At 47.8% G+C, this 20,307-nt stretch overlaps 1 protein-coding gene across 1 annotated transcript in view; it reads right to left on the reverse strand.

Moving 5' to 3' along the window:
- EFHC2 (EF-hand domain containing 2) overlaps positions 1-20,307 on the reverse strand; it is a 198,046-nt gene that overhangs the window by 73,547 nt on the left and 104,192 nt on the right. Inside the window, exons 9-11 of the mRNA XM_007081628.3 lie at positions 12,394-12,536; positions 9,123-9,319; positions 6,320-6,450 (exon numbers count right to left, since the gene is read on the reverse strand). Coding sequence (XP_007081690.2) covers positions 6,320-6,450; positions 9,123-9,319; positions 12,394-12,536 — 471 coding nt within the window. The remainder of the gene's footprint in view (positions 1-6,319; positions 6,451-9,122; positions 9,320-12,393; positions 12,537-20,307) is intronic.

The raw sequence follows: 20,307 nt of genomic DNA on the forward strand, positions 1-20,307 counted from the left end.
TCAAATAAAGATAGAGCGAAACCACATCAAGGGAGAGATAATTGTCTGAGATAAATCAGGATGAGATCATTACAATGTTCTAAGCACCAAATTTATAATTCTTCTTCCTTGAAGTAAAGGACACTAATGGGGCAGATTATAACAATGTTTCCCAACCTTGGTCCACCAACAATGACGTTTATTTTCCACCTTCGTGGCCTCCAAGTTTCTCAAGAGTTTCTTCCAACCTCATTTATTAAACAATGTTTTCAATGACCTCATCCTAGATAAATCTACAACCTAATTGAAATCCTGAAAATAAGACACAGATTTCTATTACTATGTTTGGTGACACAGAGTGGCAACTGTTGGGACAAAGGGTTTTCGTTTTCTAGTGCCTGTCATATACTACAGCATGCTACAAAAAGAACTTTCTGTACGTCATCAGATGTATTCGTTGCCACAGCTCTGTGTAGTGGGTATCAGCATCCCCATTTTACAGGTGAAAACATTGTTCGGCAACTTACTCGAGGCCGCCAAGCTGACAAATGGTAGAGTCGAGATTTGGATTCAGGCCAGCAAGTCCAAAGTCACATCTACTTATATTGTACTACCTCTCCCAGGAAGAATTTTAATTTTACAAGAGAGAAAATGTTCTCGAGACTCTCAATCTTAGAAGGGGTTTATTACATGGATGGTCACAGGAAATCTCCCGACCTTACAATTGACGAGGGGTGGGGGGTTCTGAGGGAGAAGTATGTAACAACTTACTATGTGCATTGAGGCCTCAGACACTGGGTCCCGGAGGTATCCGGGAAACACAAAAGGGTGAGCCGGGCATGGGCCTTGCCCTCTGGGACCTCTCCCCAGGTGGGGAGAAAGGGTGAGCAAACAGAAAACCAAAATATACACTGGCTACATAGGGCAGGTCTCGCTTCCAGTAGGTAGGTCAAGGCTTGGGGAGGGGGCCGGAGAGAGGGACTGACCACACCTTCCCTGGCATGGGGCCCTTGCTGCTGCTCTGAATGCAAGGCCCACATGGGGAAGCCTCGCCCCTGCCATGTTCCCGGTTACGCAGAACACTGGACCTTCCCAGCTCCCTGCTGAAATCTGCCCATCGGGCATCTGAGGCTCTGAGAAGGGCCTCTCTGCACGTTCCTGGGTGACAATCAGCGACTCTCAGAGGCCAATCTGACAGACCCTGAAGAGGCATTAACTAGTGACCCCCACAGGGCAGAAGAGAAATATTCCCTCCCCAAACTGCCTCCTGTTTTCACCTGTCCCTGGGTTCCTTCGGGTCATTTTGGAAGCGATGATCTCAAGAAGGCCCACACATTAATCCATTGGTCGGTTATCAATTGTGGCATCTTATGCAGAGGTGGTTTATTAGCCCCGACTCTCAAGGTTTCCCTGAGAGAGGCACAAATCTCTGAGAAGGGAAGTGCCTGGGGCTTGGACCACTGCCCCAGAAGCAGGTGGAGGCTCTGAGTCCCCAGGTATACACGGGGACTGCCAGGTATGTAAGAAGGGGAGAGACTCGGGGCCCACACAAGTGAAGCCTGGAGGCCTATGCCACAATCCTGGCTCTGCCTGCCTACTCTACTCTTGCAATGCGCGTAGTTGAAAGGGGAACACTTTACGAGTGTATCTATAAACCAACATTTTAAGGGTTTCGGAACGGCAGTGCCTAGAAAGGGCCTCAGAGACCATCGTACGGGCAGAAGCGAGGCGCAGGTAGGTGAAGTTGAGTTGCGCAGGTCATTTGGCTAGTGAGGATCAGGCCTGGCTCTCTCTGGACTCCCTTGCAGTCAGAGACAGACCGCCCCTCCCCAGTGCAAGGCAAGCAATTATCTATTTGTTCACCGCAGGCTTTCGACTGAACGGTCCCAAGAAATAGGGCCACTCGTTAGATTATTCAACAAACGTCTACTGTGCTTGGCAGGAGCCAGCGACGGAGGCCAGGAAGTAAACAACTCAACAGGGGCTACCCGTGGGTAGTAGACGAAATGCATTTGGTACCACGTGTGGCCCACAGTAAGTGCTGGATAAATGGGGACTTCTATAAAAGTCTTCTTGTGAGGTGAAGTAAGGCGCGGGGGCAGGCAAGGGTCAGACGATGACCAAACTCACACGAAACACCAAAAGGCCGGGATTTGCTCTGGAGACAACGAGGACGCAGGATTTAGAGGAGAGGAATGACATCATCAGATTTCAGGAAGGTTCCTCTGGCAACACTTGGGCGGATGAGAGTAAAGAAAAGGAGACTGAGCTGCACAGTTCACAAGAGAGCCTAAGTGAACGGTGGTAAAGAGGTGAGCCACAACAATGAAGCTGGGGTTGGAGAGAAGTTAGCTTAAGAAGCAGTTTCGGGGGGGCCTGGGGGGGCTCAGTCGGTTGAGTGTCTGACTTCGGCTCGGGTCATGATCTCACTGTTCATGAGCTCGAACCCCGCGTCGGGCACTGCGCGGACAGCTCGGAGCCTGGAGCCTGCTTCGGATTCTGTCTCCCTCTCTCTGCCCTCCCCCACTCACTCTCTCTCAAAATAAAAAACATTAAAATTTTTTTTAATTTTTATTTTTTGTAACGTTTACTTATCTTCTAGAGAGAGAGAGAAAGAGAGTGCTAGCGGGGGAGGGGCAGAGAGAGAGAGGGAGACACAGAATCCAAAGCAGGCTCCAGGCTCTGAGCTGTCAGCACAGGGCCCAACGTGGGGCTTGAACTCACGACCCACAAGATCATGACCTGAGATGAAGTTGGATGCTTACCCGACTGAGACACCTAAGCGCCTCCCAAAAAAATTTTTTTAAAAAGAAGTACAGTTTTGGGGCGGCAGGGTGGCTCAGTCGGTTGGGTGTCCGACTTCGGCTCAGGTCATCATCTCACAGTCCGTGAGCTCGAGCCCCGCGTTGGGCTCCGTGCTAACAGCTCAGAGCCTGGAGCCTGCTTCGGATTCTGCATCTCCCTCTCTCTTTGCCCCTCTCCTGCTCATGCTCTCTCTCTGTCTCAAAATAAATAAAAACATTAAAAAAAAAGTAAGTATAGTTTCAAGGTGGGTAGGAGAGGTCAAGACAGAAGAGAAGACAGAGAAAAGTCAGGCCCTGGCCCCAGGCCCTGGGCACAAGTGTGGTGGCTATTACCAAGATAGGGTCCCCAGGTACAACTTTAGAGGAGAAGAAAATGAGGTCAACTTAGAAAAAGTTATTTTGGGATGCCTAAGGCACATCCAACGGGGAAATGTCCTGGAGGCATTCGTACTTCCAGATGTACAGCTCAAGAGAAGGGTCTGAGCTTGAGGACCGAGTAGGTAGAAATCAGCCCCGAGGCAGCAGTCAAAGCAGTGAGGGCAGGATGAGATGTGGCCACTCAACGAATTTTCATTCTGGCCCTACTACGTGCCAGACACTGTAAAAAGTGCTGAGGCTCAAGCAGAAAACCAGGAAGGGAGTGTCCCTGCTCTCCAAGAGGTCACCTTCTGGTGAGAAGAGTCGGAACACACACCCAGACATACACACGTAAATAAGTGAAAGAAAAACATGAGCTAGTGAGAGCACCCAGAACTAAATCTTGTGTGGTGTGACGGAGACTGGCCGTGAGTTCCTTCGCCTTTGCCTGGGAAAGGGTGTAAGGAACAAAAGAGAGAGAGGTGACGGGGCGCCTGGGTGGCTCAGTCGGCTGAGCGTCCGACTTTGCCTCAGGTCACGATCTCGCGGTTCATGGGTTCGAGCCCCGACGGCGCGGACAGGGAGGAGCCTGCTTCGGGTTCTGTGTCTCCCAATCTCTCTGCCCCCTCCCCCCTCGTGCTCGCTCTCTCGCTCTCTCTCTCTCTCTCTCTCTCTCTCTCTCTCTCAAAAATTAAGCTAGGGGCCCACAAGCACAGAAGGCACAGTGCCTGACCCCAAACATGTCATGTTGACCAGGACGTCCTGCCTCCTGATCTACATGCTCATCTGCAGACAGTGCCACTTCGGCAGTTCGGCATTCCACTCGGGAACTATGACATTCGCTGAGCCCAGCGCTAGGTGCCGAGGATAGGGCCGTGAATAGGACCGTGGAGGTGCCTGGCCCTCAGGAACCTTCTCCGTTCTCACAGGAGAAGACACCCAAGCACACACGCGCCCATACGGCTGTCCAAATAGAGTAGCTGCAAGTTGTACTAAGCGCTGTGAAAACTACCGACGGAAGGGTAAGGATAACAGGGAGTGACAGGCTTTAGGCAGGATAATCAGAAAGAAAGCCCCGCCGAGGAAGTGCCGTTGAAGAGGCGTCTTAGGGGAGCCTGGGTGGCTCAGGAGGTCAAGCATCCGACTGCGGCTCGGGCCATGATCTCACAGTTCCTGAGTTCGAGTCCCGTGTCGGGCTCTGGGCTCATAGCTCAGAGCCTGCTTCAGATCCTCTGTCCCCCCACCCCTCTCTCTCTCTGCCCCTTCCTCACTCGCACTCGCTCTCGCTCTCAAAAATGAATAAGCATTAGAGAGAGGAAAAAAAAAAACCCTCTTAAGAGGAGTCTTGGAGTTTGCAGTGAAAAGGACCGTGGTGTGGCACAATCTGCGTTCCAAGCGGAGGGAACAGCGCGCGCATAGGTTTGGAGGCGGGAAAGTGCTTGACGCGTCTGAGAAACTGAGCGGCAGCCAGCAAGGCCAGAGGACAGGGCTGGGGAACAAGAGGTGATAACAGTGGAAATACAAACAGAGTCACAACACTCGGGGCCCGGGCCGGCTGCACGAAGATGTCTGGGTCTTACCGTAAGCACGATGGCAGGGCACTGAAGGGTTCTGCCAGCCAGGCATGACCTGATCTGGTTTTCATCTTAAGGGATTCCCGGCCAGGAGAGGGTCTAAAGACGGGGGAGGGGAGGGGGAGGCGGTGCGGGGGTTGCTGGTTCCTTCTGAGCACCCGACGCCTCGAGGCTGTCCTCAGTCACACAGCCTGGCGGTCCTTTATTCCACCCACGGTTAGGGGTCAGGCCTCCATCTGCAGAGCAACTTTTCAAACTCCTTGGATCTCCTGCCTGGCCCAAGTGCCTCCCCCAAAGTCCCATCAACTCTCTAAAGTGTTTCCAACAGGCTCTGCTAGAGTGTTGGGAGAACGGATGCTTTTTCAAAAAGGACACAAAATAACCAAACGAAGCCACTCCCTCATCTCTGATGGAAATGTGTTTCCTCCCCTACTGCTTTCCATTAGTCCACGGCCTAAGCCATTGTCTTTGCTCTTTTCTCTGTCTCCGTTTATTTTCCAAAAGGCCACAAACATGTGTACTACTACGAACAATAACAAAGAGCCATGAGTTCTTATTGATCCCAGAAGGTTGGCGATGCCAAACAACAAAAATATGTCCCGACCGCTTCTCTCAAGAGAACATTTCGGGGACACAAAAGAGCTCTGTCAAAACAACACGGGAGGCTGGGGGGCACTTTGGGCCTGACGGTGGCCTCGGGTCACCAGGTACTGATGCAACAGGCGACTCCAGACGCAAAGTTGGAAGACCTCCCTGCCAGCCTCTCCTGGGCTCACATCCTCATTGGTCGGCAAGCGAGTTTCCTAAATAGCTCTCAGCCACTATTGTTTTCAGGAGCCAGAATTCTCAGCCTAAAGAGAAAGTCCTCTTTGTCCTCCCACCCGTGATTTAATTTACATTCTCCTGAACGCTCCATTCACTTCGCTTTCAAGGCTAAGAAGTCTCACAATTGTACTAGATCCTGAATTTGAATTTCCCTGGGTTTCCACCGTTTGGCAATGTGCCCGGGGTCAGCCACTGGACAGTCCCAGAATTCAGCTCTACCTTAGAGAAAACCTTTATTGTCCATGATCTCTTGGTACAGTTCTAACTACCGCCGTGTATTTTCCCCTCGATTTCTATATTTTTAGGTTTTTCAAAACGTATGTATCACCTCTTGCCTGATAATGAGGACAAGTTTCCACTCTCTTTTCCAACTGGATCACATTCCTGGGGAGCTGGCCCTTCCTTTGTTCCCCAGATTTCGGAGGGGTGCCCTGAGCTGCATTTTCTTCTGCCTCTCTCACTCTGATGCACTCTCACAGCCACCCCTCAAGCCTTCATCGCCACGATTCACAAGACAACAGAACTTTCAATGCTTTTGTCTCTCCGTTCTTGCCTACAAACTTCTTTTACGTGCAAATGCATAAATCTTTACTAGCAATGGGCCAAACTTGATCACAAAGGCATGGACCCAAAGAAATGTCAAGCCCTAACAACAACAACAATAACAATAATAAAAATACATAGTAAATTAGTTAGGAAGCACTAGGGAAGAAACTGTTCTTCGCTCTTTGGGGGATCTTGAAGGGAAAACAGATTATTGCTAGCACAATTCTGGCTTACCTGAATGTATTATAATCCACTCTCTTTGTAAGCTTGGGGTCAGCATTTCTAAATACCTGCTTGAGCTCTCTGGATTTTGATTGTTCTTCTTTCAGCTTTTGTAGGACAAGTTCAATGCTGCTCATAGGAAACTGGGGGGGAGGGGAGGAGGGAAGAAAGGAAGGTATTTAAATATGCCTGAGACACGTGGGGCCCCGTCTTTCTGATGGCCAGCAAAGAGACTCCATGCTCTGAACTTGAAGGCAGCTGGGCACGGCTTTCCGTGGAGACCAACACAGAGAAGACAAGGCTAGAATTAAACCTCTTCAGTTACAGTTTTAGGACAACGAGTGGCATTGGCTCAGGCCCAGATCAGAGAGAAATGAGCTTAAGGGACAGTAGGCCACAGGAATCAGAAAACAATGTCTCCTCCCACCTCAGCCTTCTCCCCTGAACCCTTTGGACGTTGGCCCAATATGTCGGGAGACCCTAATGGAGAGAATGGGGATTCAAGGTTGGGTAAGTAGATCCCCATTTTCTCCAGATCTTAAGAGTGGGTCCCCCAGGACTAATGGCCACCAGACGATGCACTGGGCAGAGCCCGGCTAGGTGTCAGGAGATCCACACACACTGTAATCCTCTGACATTCGCTCACCGGCAGTCCCCAGTTCCTGTCTCCTACCCTGTGATGAGGTTTTTGACTCTGCCAAAATACTTCTTATTCAATCCAGTAAAGCATAAACTTATAAATAATTACAGCTAAGAGCTAAAAGAGAGAGAGAGACACACACACACTAAAAACGAAGATTAAGAACACTGATGTTACAATTTAGTATAAAGATCTCTCTTTTCCACCAGGGGGTTTGGGACCTACGGCAGCCCCTTACCCTCCCCCACCTTTTTGCACTTCCTCTCATCTACTTCCATGATTGGATCTCATAAGCTCTTTTGAAAAGACTCCTCAGATTGATATTAAAGAGTATGTTAATCTCCCTCTGCTTAGAAAGTCCTTGTTAAGCATAGTTTTCAAATAAGGCAGGTTTCACTTGGGATGCCAATATTAGATAATGTCCTACACCCCGCTTTTATCTTTCCGGAAGGAGAAGAGCCTTTTAGATCTTACAACTATAGTACATCCTTGGATCGCGAGTAACTTGTTCCGCGAGGGTTCCGCACGAGGAGCAAACACTTCTCATACATTTTACCGTGATAAAGAAGCGATGTCTTACAATTCGAATAGTACGTGATGACAAATGTCACGTGACCACAACTGAGCCCACGGTTCTTGAAATTTGCTTTGATATACAAATGGTCTGGATTACAAGCATGTTTCTGGAACCATGTCTAAGGCCTTCCGGCCAGTGAGTGTGGAGTCAGGTTTCCTAGCTGAGCCTACTGGTCTCCAAAAGTCTAACTGCCCTGTTTTCAAGCCTCTCACCTGAATTCAGCGCTTTTGAAGGGCTGCTGGTTCACAGTTTTATGATAACCCCAAGTCCTTACACCGCCAATGGAGAAATGGTGTGGCAATCCTGGGCGGGGGGGTGGCGGGGCGCAGCCTGGGACTCCCGTCAAGACAGACTGTGCAGAGGGGGGCACCTGGGTGGCTCAACTGGTTAAGCGTCCGATTCTTGATCTCAGCTCAGGTCATGGTCTCATGGTCATGAGATTAAGCCCCGCATCGGGGTCCGTGCTGGCAGTGCAGAGCCTGCTTGGGATTCTCTCTCAATTCCTCTGTCTCTTACAGGCAGACGGTTTATTTTTTTATTCGAGAGATAGAGCGCGTGCCCGCAAGGGGGATGCCAGGCTCGATCCCACAACCCTGGGATCACGACCTGAGCCAAAATCAACAGTTGGTTGCCCAACCAGACGAGCCACCCAGCTGCCCCTGCAGGCAGGTTTTGAAAATAAATTGTTTCTGGGAAGATTTTTCTTTTCTTTTTTTTTTTTTTTTAAGGTTTGCTTTGAGAGAGAGAGAGCGAGCGAGCACGAGTGGGGGAGGGGCAGAGAGAGAGGGAATCCCAAGCAGGCTCCACACTATCAGCACAGGGCTTGATGCGGGGCTCGAACCCAAGAAGCTGCGAGATCATGACCTGACCCGAAACCAAGAGTCGGACGCTTAACCTACCGAGCCACCTAGGCGCTCCCAGACGGATTTTTCAATACTGACCGATGACTCCTAAATATACACGTTTGCCTACCAAACCAGTCCACACTTAAAACCGGGATTTTATCAACGTGTTATTTTTCCAGAACAGCACTGCCACACTAGTACATTGTAACAGGACCCATCTGCCATCTTCCTTCAAACGGAAAGACTCTCTGAGCTCACGGTGGCCGATTTGTCCTTGAATTCTCAACCAGGCCTCAGGTGGCTCCTGTTATGGAAAAGCTGCAACCCCAGCAACTATCCAGGTTCCCTCGGGGTTTCTGTTTGTTCAAGCGCTTGGCCTTCTGCACAGGCCGGTGCCGATTAGCTGGGACGGCACAGTGTGTGGCACCAGATTTTCTTCCTTCCCTATAGTTGCTGAAATTTCTTTACGAAAACATTGCCAGCGTCAGCAGAAAACCCGGGAAACCTGATTCAACCCCGGGCTTGCCTCCTGCCTGTGCCTGGCATCCGCGATGCTGGGCAGCGGAGGGCCCGGCGTGTAAACAGAGTAGGCCGGGACCCGTGGCCAAGTCGCGCCGATCCATTATTCATGCCCACGTGTGCGAGTGCACAATGTGAAACTGGTGGCAGGATGAAGGAGCCCGGACCCGGAGAAGGAGAAACACGGACTACAGCGTGCGGAGAGGCGAGTCAGGACTGATACGGGCGGCCCACCTTATCTGAATTCTCCTCCATGTAGCGTAAGGTATACTCGTCAGCGTTGAGCAAATGAAACAGGTAGCCGTTCACGTTCACTCTGGCTCCAATATACAGGTCCTCGGCCTGGATGTATTCCGATAGTTCGCTTTTAAAGACTTCTTGTCCAGGCTTCTTAACACGAATTCTTTTCAAGAACATCCCACCAGTAAACCCTATAGAGAAAGCAAAGAGTTTAATGAGTAGCCTTTATTCTTCAAAGAACCACACAACGTGCCTTTTGAGGGACTTCGTGCTCAAACACAAGAGCGGACGACTTAGCCTGTGAACTCACAGCTGCCTATTCTTCTCAGACTTGAGGGGAGAATGAGTCAGTGGGTGAACAACAGACTCCCTAGGTGAATGTGGAGAGGAAAAAGAGGTGTGGCATTCCAGCCTTTTCTCTCCTCTCTCTGCTCCCTTCCCCAAACCAAACGCTTAAATAAACACGCAGCAAGTTGCCTGCTATATAACCAGCAGGATACCGGGAACTGGGGCCTCAGGAAGATACTCAGCTTTAGAGCACGTTTGGATAGTACCACGTAGAACGTTCCTTACCTGAGCTTATTTCCACCTATTTGTCCCAGATGGCGTCTTATATTTATTGCAACGTGCAGCTTAAATAGACGATGCCCTGTTTTTGATGTTTATTTTTGAGAGAGAGAGAGAGAGAGAGACAAAGAGCGAACACACAAGCACAAATGGGGGAGGGGTAGAGAGAGTCAGAGACAAAGGATCTGAAGCAGGCTCCAGGCTCTGAGCTGTCAGCACAGAGCCCGACGCGGGGCTCGAACTCCCGGACCGTGAGATCATGACCTGAGCCGAAGTCGGACGCTCAACCGACCGAGCCACCCAGACGCCCCGAAAATGCCCTGCTTTTGGAAAGGAGCTTACTTAACTGTCTGAAGATAACTATGGGAGTCCCAGAACTTTTTTTTTTTTTTTTTTTTTTTTTACTTTTCCTACAGGCTACATATCTTTGCTTCTTGTAGCAATGCCACACATTTCTTACTTTCCGGAATTCTGACCATTTCATCTGCTCTCCTCTGGAGGTTATTTGCTTTTTGCCTCTTGCAAAGCAATGAGAACTCAAGATGGGAATCCGGTATCTTCTAACGGATGCTGATTTGAAACCTTCAAGGCATCGGAGTACAGCACGAAGCCAGATGAACTTCGGGGGTCAGCTTCATCCCACTCCTGACACATTCAGAAATGAGAGGTGGTGGAAAGACGCGGGCTTTATAGCCAAAGAGAGCGCCTGGCTCTGTACCTTGCTGGATGATCTTCAGGAGTTATTGCACGTCTCTGAACCCCTCTGAATTCTCACCAATCAAATGGGAATGAAATTCGCAGGGGGCTATGAAAACGTGCCTTTCAGGTCATCTGTTGTGGGGAACGCAGTTAGCAAAGGCTTTGGCAGCTAGGCTCTGAAAGCCACCCCCGGGGTTTGGACCGAGGTCACGCTTCCCACAGCCTGCTGGGTAAGGCAGGGATACTGACGTAGGCCCATTCCTGCAAGAGGGAGGCCCCTCCAAAGAGCGACTTTGGCTCCAGGACTCCTGGTCAGCCTTGCTAAAACGTGCTCAGAAGCTCCCTGCAACCTAAGACATTCTCTTTCCTTTCTTCCTTCCCTCTGTCCGTCACAGGAGTCAGACAGGCACTGCTGTCCGTCAGCTCTCTGGCCTCTTCGGGCTCCTTCTACAATTTCCCTCGCCAGCATTTCCCCTAATAAATCTCTTGTACGTTCAGTCTCATCTTGAGGTTTGCCCCCTGGAGGGTCCAGACTAACACAAAACCTCATAAAGTTCTTGTAAGGGTAACAGTGGGTACTCAATCACGGCTGCTACTATAATTAGTAAGCTTATAGTTGATTTCCAGCACCCTGTTTTCTGAGTGCTACAATCTGTTTGGCCAGACTCTTCCCCACTCTAGATGTACAGTTTTGTTGGTTTTGTTTTTTTTTTTTTTTAATAGGCTCCCCACCCGACACGGGGCTTGAACTTCCCACCCTGAGATCAAGAGTCACATGCTCTACCAACTGAGCCAGCCGGGCGCCCCCAGGGTTGATCTTTTGACCCTGAAGAGCATGACTCCTATGTGATTTCGTATTTTAAGAGTTGATCCCTTATTCAGACCACTACGCAGCCTTAACTCTACAAATCATTCATTATTCATCGGTGTGCAGAATGGCTCATACAAGCTCATAATGGCCGCTTGTTAAATTTTTAGGGATTTTGCAAGCCAGTTGTTAGTGTTGCTTGCTTGAAATGGACTACAACCATGGCAGTTGGCAAATGTTTTGACAAATTGGGCCTTTTTAAATTGTTTTCAGAGAGCCGGTTCTCCAGCACACCACTGATGATTCTTCCCAGATGTGCCTAAAGCACAGATACAAGTTTTCAGCGTGCTGGGACAAAGAACAGAGCCCTGCAGTTCCATAATTCGGGGAGTCAAAATCAGTGGTTCTCCTCAGCCACGTCCACGGTATCAAGCACGCTGCAGAGACGCGTTCCGTGCCCCCGGGTGCTGGAACCGTGGCCTGAGCCTCAGACGGACAGAGAAGCCAGAGGAAGGGAGGCACTGAAGATGAAATCTGTTAATCTGGGACTGTCTTAGAGTTATGCAAAAATTTTATACGTGGTACTCAAAAATACAGATTTCCTCGTCTTGCTGTGCTTGGGTGGAACTGGTGGTAGACAGACCATGATTCTGAAGCTCCTGGATTCCACAGAGGAACCTCAGAGGCCACAGAGGAAAGGGGGACAGTATCCAGAAGGAAGCATCCAGAGTCCCCCAGCCCTGAGTCAACCAAACTGTTCCTCTTTCATCATTTTATATGTCTGGGTTCCCATTTAAGAGATCTTTGTAAAGTGAAGCTCAGTGGTTAAAAAAAAGGAAGAAGAAGAAAGCCACGATCTTAGTCATCTAGGCCATAAAATCAGACCAGGCTCTCTAACTTTCAAAATGAAATGGCTGTGGGGCGCCTGGGTGGCTCGGTCGGCTAAGCGTCTGACCCTTGATTTCCGCTCAGGTCATGATCGTATGGCTCATGGGATTGAGCCCCGCGTCAAGCTCTGTGCTGACAGGGCAGAGCCTGCTTGGGGTTCTGTCTCTTTCTCTCTCTGCCCCTACCCCGCTCATGCGCGCATGCTCTCTCTCCAAATAAAGAAATAAACATTAAAAAAAAAAAAAAATGAAGAGACAGCTACTTGTTCTGAGAAAATTGCAAGAAGAGAGCTGTGTCTCTTACCTGAATTCCTCTCTATAGGTTCAAACACTGAAATCGTGTCATCGCTGAGAAAGTACGAAATGACAAACATCCTGTCCCGTTCCACACGTTTGTGTGTGATTAGTTTTGCAAAAAACCGGAGTATATTGCTTATGTTGCCATAGCTAAATGGAAGAGAAATGAGAGTTACAGCCTTATTACATATGTTAAAATAAAAAAAACTTGCAAAAGGTGTGCTATATATATTTTTTTTTAACTGCAGTATGACTGACTTACAACATGGTTATCAGTTTCAGGTATACAACATAATGATTCAATATGGTCACCAAAGTAAGTCTACTCACAATCCGTCATCACATAGTTATACGTTGTGTTTCTTGTGATGAGATCTTTTATTATTATTAAATATAATTTATTGTCAAATTGGTTTCCATACAACACCCAGTGCTCATCCCAACAGGTGCCCGCCTCCATGCCCATCACCCACTTTCCCCTCTCCCCCCGACCCCCCTTCAACCCTCAGTTTGTTCTCAGTATTTAAGAGTCTCTTGTGATGAGAACTTTTAAGATCTACTCTCTTCACAAGTTTCAAACATGCAATACGGTATTATTAACTATAATCACCATACTGTATATTACATCCCCAGGACTTGTTTCATAATTAGAAGTTTGTACCTGTTGACCCCCTTCACCCATCTCCCCCATCCACGGGATGTGCTACAGTTTGGATAGTGATATAAACTCTCTGAAGTTGAAAAAAGTTCAACCACCTCCTTATTAAGGCTTTCGATCCAAATGCAGAGCAGTTTTCTCAGTTAGTTAAAATATCCCTTATTCTTTAGACGGCCAGGGGAAGTGCCCCCTGTACTACATTAAATATGATAGACCTGCCCCTTTATAACACATATCACCCATACTGTGAGTGCCTATTACGTGTCTTTATAAACCATCGTCTAATATAATATTTTTTGCATTGTAGGTGCCCAATAAATGTAGAAAGTTGTTAAAAGACCCACATAGATTGAAACTTGCACTTAGAATACAACAGTCCGGTAGATGGAAGAAGGGATCAAATTCTAGAATCAAAAGTTCCCAGGGACGCCTGCCTGGGTGGCTTAGTCGGTTAAGCGTCTGACTCTTGGTTTCGGCTCAGGTCACGATCTCACGGTTCAGGAGTTCGAGCCCTGCATCAGGCTCCACCCTGACAGCACAGAGCCTGCTTGGGATTCATTCTCTCTCTCTCTCTCTCTCTCTCTCTCTCTCTCTCTCTGCCTCTCCCCAGCTTGCAAGCACACTCACTCAAAATAAATAAATAAAACTTAAAAAAAAAAAAAGTTCCCAAAGTTCACTGCCTGGTCATTGAAGAAATTAAAATTAATTCATGGTCCATCAGGAGAAGCATGGCTGTGGATATCAGCTGGTAAAAGGTGGCCTTTGTAAAATCCTAAACCCTCGGGGAGGAGTTTGATCATCAAAATCCTTGCCTCAAGGAGGCACAGAGTAAAATAAACCATGAACTTCATCACTTCCCTGTCACAGCTCCAAGCAGGGAGGCCCCCCGCTTTCAGATTCTCCTATGCCGAAAATTATCCTTTCCCTGCGGTCACAGCGACGAAGACACAGCAACAAAAATCATATTTCCGACTTGCCTTTCTCTGCCCCTTTCCCCCAAGTGTCTAAAGAAACGGCTGAAAAGGCGTGGTACCAAATTCCCAGCTATGTTGGCGTAAGGCCTCACGGGAGATGGAAAGTAGCAGTTTGGGAGGCTAGCCTTAGGGTAGCCCGGGCCAAACAGCCAGGTGCCCACAGCTCTGTCTTCTTCCTTCCTAGTTTTTGTGGCTTCAGACAGACCTCAGATAGCATGGGGGCAGCTATACCTGGTCAACCATCTTCTCTGGTACATAAATGGATTTGTGAGTAACAGATTATGGGGGCACCTGGGTGGCTCAGTAGGCTAAGCATTTGACTCTTGATTTTGGCTCAGGTCATGATCTCATGGTTCTCACGAACCTGCATCGGGCTCTGCACGGACAGTGTGGAGCCTGCTTGGGATTGTCTCTCTCTCTCTGCCCCTCACTTGTACTGTCTTTCTGAAAAATAAATAAACCTTAAAAAGATAGTAAGTAACAGATTATATAACCCGTCTCATGAAAGACCCATTAACTGTTACAGATACCTGAAATACCACCCAAACAACTGAAGGAAGTGTAACGTCAGGCCAAACGAACACTACTGTAAACTTAGCTTCTTAGAACTTCCATACATTTAGAAGTGTGGATGGTTAGTGTGGGTTTTTCACATTGAAAATGCCATTTGTTCACCTACGTCTTGTGTTCTGGAGAACTCATCAGTCAGGAATATGATTTACTCAAACAAAATCTTTAGAGCCGCGGTTCACAAACTTTGTTGTGTTTAAAGGTCACCCGGGGAAGCTGTTAAATATACAGAATCCAGAGTCCTACCCCCCCAGAGATACGGATTCGGTAGTTAGCTTGCATCTCCAGAAACCTGCATTTTTAATAAGCTCCCCGGGAGATTCTGATGAAGCGGTCCCCCAGAGCACACTTTGAAAAACACCGTTAGTATCTTCAGCTATTTCCTTGACTAATAAACTAATTATCAAAACTGTCTAAACTCTCTTTTTATCACAATACTCCCAGCGCTCGAAAAACTAGCATTTTCCCTGCTTCCTATTATATCACCTATATTGCTCGACCTGGCTTTCCGGGCCACGGCCAGGTTCAAACACACACCCCTACAGGTATTTGCCGTAACCACCTACACCATACAGTTGACTCTTGAGCGACACGGGTTTGAACTGCACAGGCCCACTTCTACGTGGATTGCTCTTTTGTTTTTATAAATACGGTACTCTACAAGGAATAGCTTGGTCATCCACTTCTCAGTGTATATTCACTCCCTTGGTGATCTCTTCTAATATTAGGTCTTTAAATCCCATGCTGATGACTTCCAAACTTCAGTCTCTAACTCAGACCTGTCTCCCAAACCGCAGACCTGTATATATATCCAATTGCCTACTCAGTATCTCCACTTGATAGCGAAGAGACATCTCAAACTTCACTCGTGCCCATACTGAACTTCTGTTCTCGCCCCACACCTACTCTACCTATAGTCTTTCTCCTCTCAGTAGATGGCAACTCTATCCTTCCAGTGGCTCAGGTCAAAACCTTGGGAGTCATCTTTACAAACACCTCTCTTCTTTCAGACCTCCAGTCCAAATCTGTCAGGGAATCCCATTAATTCAACCTTTCAGAATATTTCTGGAATCTGCTGTCTCGTCACTTCCACGGCACCCACCCAGGTCCGAGCCGTCATAACTTTTCTCTTGGACCGCTGCGGTAGCCTCTGAACTAATCTTTACTCCTACCATCGCCTTTCTACAGTCTACTCTCTACGCTGCAGCTAGAGTGATTTTTTTATTTTAGAGAGCACGTGCGAGTCGGGGAGAGGGGCAGGGCTGGGGGAGAGAGGGAATCTCAAGTAGGCTCCAGACTCAGTGTAGAGCCCGACGCAGGGCTCAACGCCATAACCCTGGGATCACGACCTGAGCCGAAATCAAGAGTTGGACGCTCAACTGATGGAGCCACCCAGGCGCCCGTGGAGTGATTCTTTTAGTATATAAATGACATCAAGTCGTTCCCCTGCTCTAACTTCCCAAAGGCTCCCCTTATCACTTGAAGCCAAAAGAATCCTTATAATGGTCTACAATGTCCTATAGGATCTGATCCTCTATTACCTCTCTTAATCGGTCTACTCTGTTCCTTCACTCATGTGTTCTATCCAGTTAGCCTGTTCCTTGCTCTGGGTCCTTACACCAGCTCTTCCTTCTGCCTAGAACAGATTTCCTCCCCCTCCTTAGTAAGGTCCATCCAGACCATGCTATTTTTTTTAAGTATATTTTTGAGAGAGAGAGAGCACGAGCAAGTGGGAGAGGCAGAGAGAGGGAGGGAGACAGAGGATCTGAAGCAGGCTCTGTGCTGACAGCAGCGAGCCTGATGTGGGGCTCGAACTCACAGACCGTGAGATAGATCGTACCTGAGCCAAAATCAGATGCGTAACCGACTGACCCACCCAGGTGCCCCAGACCACGCTTTAAAAAAAAAAAAATGAATCCAGGGGTGTCCCTTAGCCCCACACTACCAGTTTTTCTTTATTCTTTTCATAGCAACTGATTACAGTCTTGACTTTTCCTGTGGTATTTAACACCTTCTACATACTCACGGAACAAACTTATTTATCATCTGAACTGCGCGCTGTCTGCCTCCCCCAGCCAGAATGTAAGTTGTAGGAGGCTAGGGCTTTGCGTCTGTTTTGTCCACTGATGGATCTCAAGCCCCCTAGATCAGTGCTCCATACCTACTCAAAACCTCACAAACAGTGGGGAGCTATAGTCTTCTGGTTGGAAGAGACGAGAAGATTTCTTTTTATTGACGAGAAAAAAAAAATTTTTAAGAGAAGAAAAACGCATGACTGATGGAGACAGCAGGTGGAAAAACATCTGAAGCAAGTCAGAGATGAAGATTAAGCCGTGGAGTTTTGGATGCTAGATGGCTATGAATAGCCCAAGTCTGGGATGATAGCTTTCCTGGTGGGAAGTCATTTGTCTCTTCTATCCATAAAAACTGGAAGGGTGAATGTGTATTCCATTTACTTCCTTGCTCATCCGTTCCTTCTCTTATTGGGCAAAATATTTAATGAGCCCCAAGTCCGCAGCCAGCACTGTTCAGACTCTGAGGGAAGCAGTTAAGCTAGTCCCTGCCCTCAAAGAGCTCTCGATCTAGTGGGGGGGGGGGACACCACAATTACATAAACAAGTAATTGCCACACACCCTGATAAGTACAGCCTCTGTGGAAAGAAGGTGAACTCCAGGAGTCGGACCTCTCTGGGCTCAAATCCTAGTTCAACTGAACATTAGCTGTGTGAGCTTGGGCAAATTGCATAGCCTCTCTGAGCCTCAGTTTCCTCATGTGAAGAATGGGTACAAGTAATATTATGTACTTCATGAGGTTGTTTTGAGGAATAGATGAGATCAAGTATCGTAAAGCAGTTAGCATACCATAACCACAAATTGCTTATTAGCGGTAATACTATACTATTATTATTATTTCTAAAGGTATGATCAGCAGAGTACTGTGGGCTCGCAGAGAACAAAGTAACTAATTCCATCAGTGCAGCAAGGAAGAGATTATTCTGGGGACGCCTGGGTGGCTCAGTCGGTTAAGTATCCGACTCCTGATTTCAACTCAGGTCATGATCTCACGGTTTGTGAGGCTGAGCACCACCCCCCCCCCCCCCGATGTCTGGCTCTGTGCTGACCGAGCAGAGCCTGCTTGGGATCCTCTCTCCCCCTCTCTCTCTCTGTCCTCCCCTGGCTGTGCGTGTGTGCGTGCTCTCTCTCTCAAGATAAATAAATAAAAACTTGAAAAAAAAAAAAAACCAAGAAAGATATTATTCTGGTTCTCCCAAGTCAGACTAGACAATCCGCCCAGCAGGCTACCACAGTGAAATTTTACCCAGAAAATAAAGTCTCCATTCCATTAAAAACCTCACAGGCCTCAATCTGGAACTCCCAACGATTTCCTTCAACGATTCATTGGATGGTGGATCACCATTAACCTCATGCAACAATTAGCACCCAGGAAAATTTTTAACAGCAATATGCATATAGTCAACATATGTCACATACAATCGCGCGTCTCAATTCAGTTTATTAGCATCAAGAAACTGTTGTGCGTGCTTTGTGAGATCGTCTTCCTTAGGTTCTCACAGTTTTAAAACCTTGGGTTATTCAAACTCCTGTGTAAGTCTCCCGCTGAATGTGCCAGTTACTATGGAAACAAGGTCACTGTGTGGGAGGAGCCTGAGGGAAGCGTATTCCTGGCACAGAACGAGCAGTGGACAGAAAGAAACAAAATTAGACACATTTGTGCCTGTACCACCATTGTCCAGCCACAACAGCATGACAAGGACGTGGAATGCTGTCTACAGTCAGTGCTCTGTGGGCAAGTTGATGCGGTGTAGACAGAAAGAGAGACTAAGGCAACTACCCACAGGGAGCTGTTTTCCCCGGGTTCCAGAAGCAACACCCTAGATCATATTTCATCTTGTTTACTTATAAGAAAAATTCCCTCTCCTTTTACAATTGGACATTCTTCTTGCCCGCCTCCTTCGGGTAGCTGCCCTGAAAAACAGCAGTTAGTGAAAAGTATCCATTGGAAGTCCGGCTCTGGAAATTCACTGCAAACTCTATTATCTAGAAGGGGGGTGGAGTATGAGCTGGTGTCCCTCTTAAGTGACGGGATTCAGTGGCTCTCAAAGCCTGGTGCCCATCAGAACCCCCTGGAAGGCTGGTTAAAACACAGTGCCGGGTCCCACCCACCCCGGTTAAAACACAGTGCCGGGTTCCACCCACCCCCACCGCCAGAGTTTCTGCCTTTAGTAGGTCTAAACTCTTGAGGCCCAAGAATTAAGATTTCTAACCAGTGTGGGGGCCACACTTGGTGTAGCATTAATTTCAAAACTTAAAAAACAGAACTCTAAAGTCCTTAAAAGTAAAGGAGTATTTCTTAAAAAGTAAAGGTCATCACATGATGGCAAAGATAGCCTTTTAGACACCCTATACAATTCTCCATATATTTTCGGCATTTTTACCAACACAGCAAAACTACTGTTCCCTCTGTGTCAAAATGTTCTACAATCAGGGGTGCCTGGGTGGTTCAGTCAGTTAAGCATCCGATTTTGGCTGAGGTCATGATCCCGTGGTTCGTGGGTTCGAGCCCCGCGTCGGGCTCTGGGCTGACAGCTTGGAGCCTGGAGCCTGCTTCGGATTCTGTGGCTCCCTCTCTCTCTGCCCCTCCCCCACTCGTGCTCAGTCTCTTTCTCAAAAATAAACAAACATTGAAAAAAAAATTTTTTTTAATGTTCTACAATCATATCTCCTTACATTTGATCAAATTCAGAATGCTTTTTCTTCTCCTCCACTGGTCTTACTACACGTTCCCTTTAGTATTTTTCTCCACCCGTTCTCCTGACTCAGTATTTCCCTCACACAGGACTTCAATGTTCAGCCCACATCCTATTCAAACGTCTGCGACATTTTCCCACTTTTTCCCCCAACTTCCCTCACCAGGGCCTGCTCTCCCTGCAGAAGTAAACAGCAGCCATGGGCAGTTCCCACATTCTATACATATTGATGGGAGGGGCAGATTTTTCCTCGTGTATATCAGGAATAATTTTCAAAGTCCAGCTTTTGAAATTATATTCACCCATGGGAGCAATCTACAGTTACGAAACTCAACCAAACCTCTCAAATTAAAACAGCATTAATTGGGGCATCTGGGTGGCTCAGTCGGTTGGGCGTCTGACTTCGGCTCAGGTCATGATCTCACGGTCCGTGAGTTCGAGCCCCGTGTCAGGCTCTGGGCTGACAGCTCAGAGCCTGGAGCCTGCTTCAGATTCTGTGTCTCCCTCTCTCTCTGACCCTCCCCCGTTCATGCTCTGTCTCTCTCTGTCTCAAAAATAAACAAACATTAAAAAAAATTTTTTTTAATAAATAAATCAATAAAATAAAATAATCACCCGGGGGTCTCACTTCAGCAGCACACATACTAGCGTTAGAACAATCCCAAGATCAGCATGGTCCCTTGGTCATCAGGATGACCGGCAAATTCAGGAAGTGTTCCGTCTTTTTAAAAAAGTAGAAATAAAAGATAATGAAATCAAATGACCATTCAATGGTAAGGATGTGGAAAGGGATCCCCCGTGCCCTGTTAATGGGAATGTGAACTGGGGCAACCGCGATGGAAAAGAGTAGGGAGGGTCCTCAAAAAACTTAAAACCACCACCTGAGCCAGTAATTCTACTTCCGGGAATATATCCGGAGGAAACGAGACAGGGTAACAACCTAAGGCGTC

The sequence above is a fragment of the Panthera tigris genome, chromosome X (assembly GCF_018350195.1).
Source record: "Panthera tigris isolate Pti1 chromosome X, P.tigris_Pti1_mat1.1, whole genome shotgun sequence".
NCBI lineage: Eukaryota > Metazoa > Chordata > Mammalia > Carnivora > Felidae > Panthera > Panthera tigris.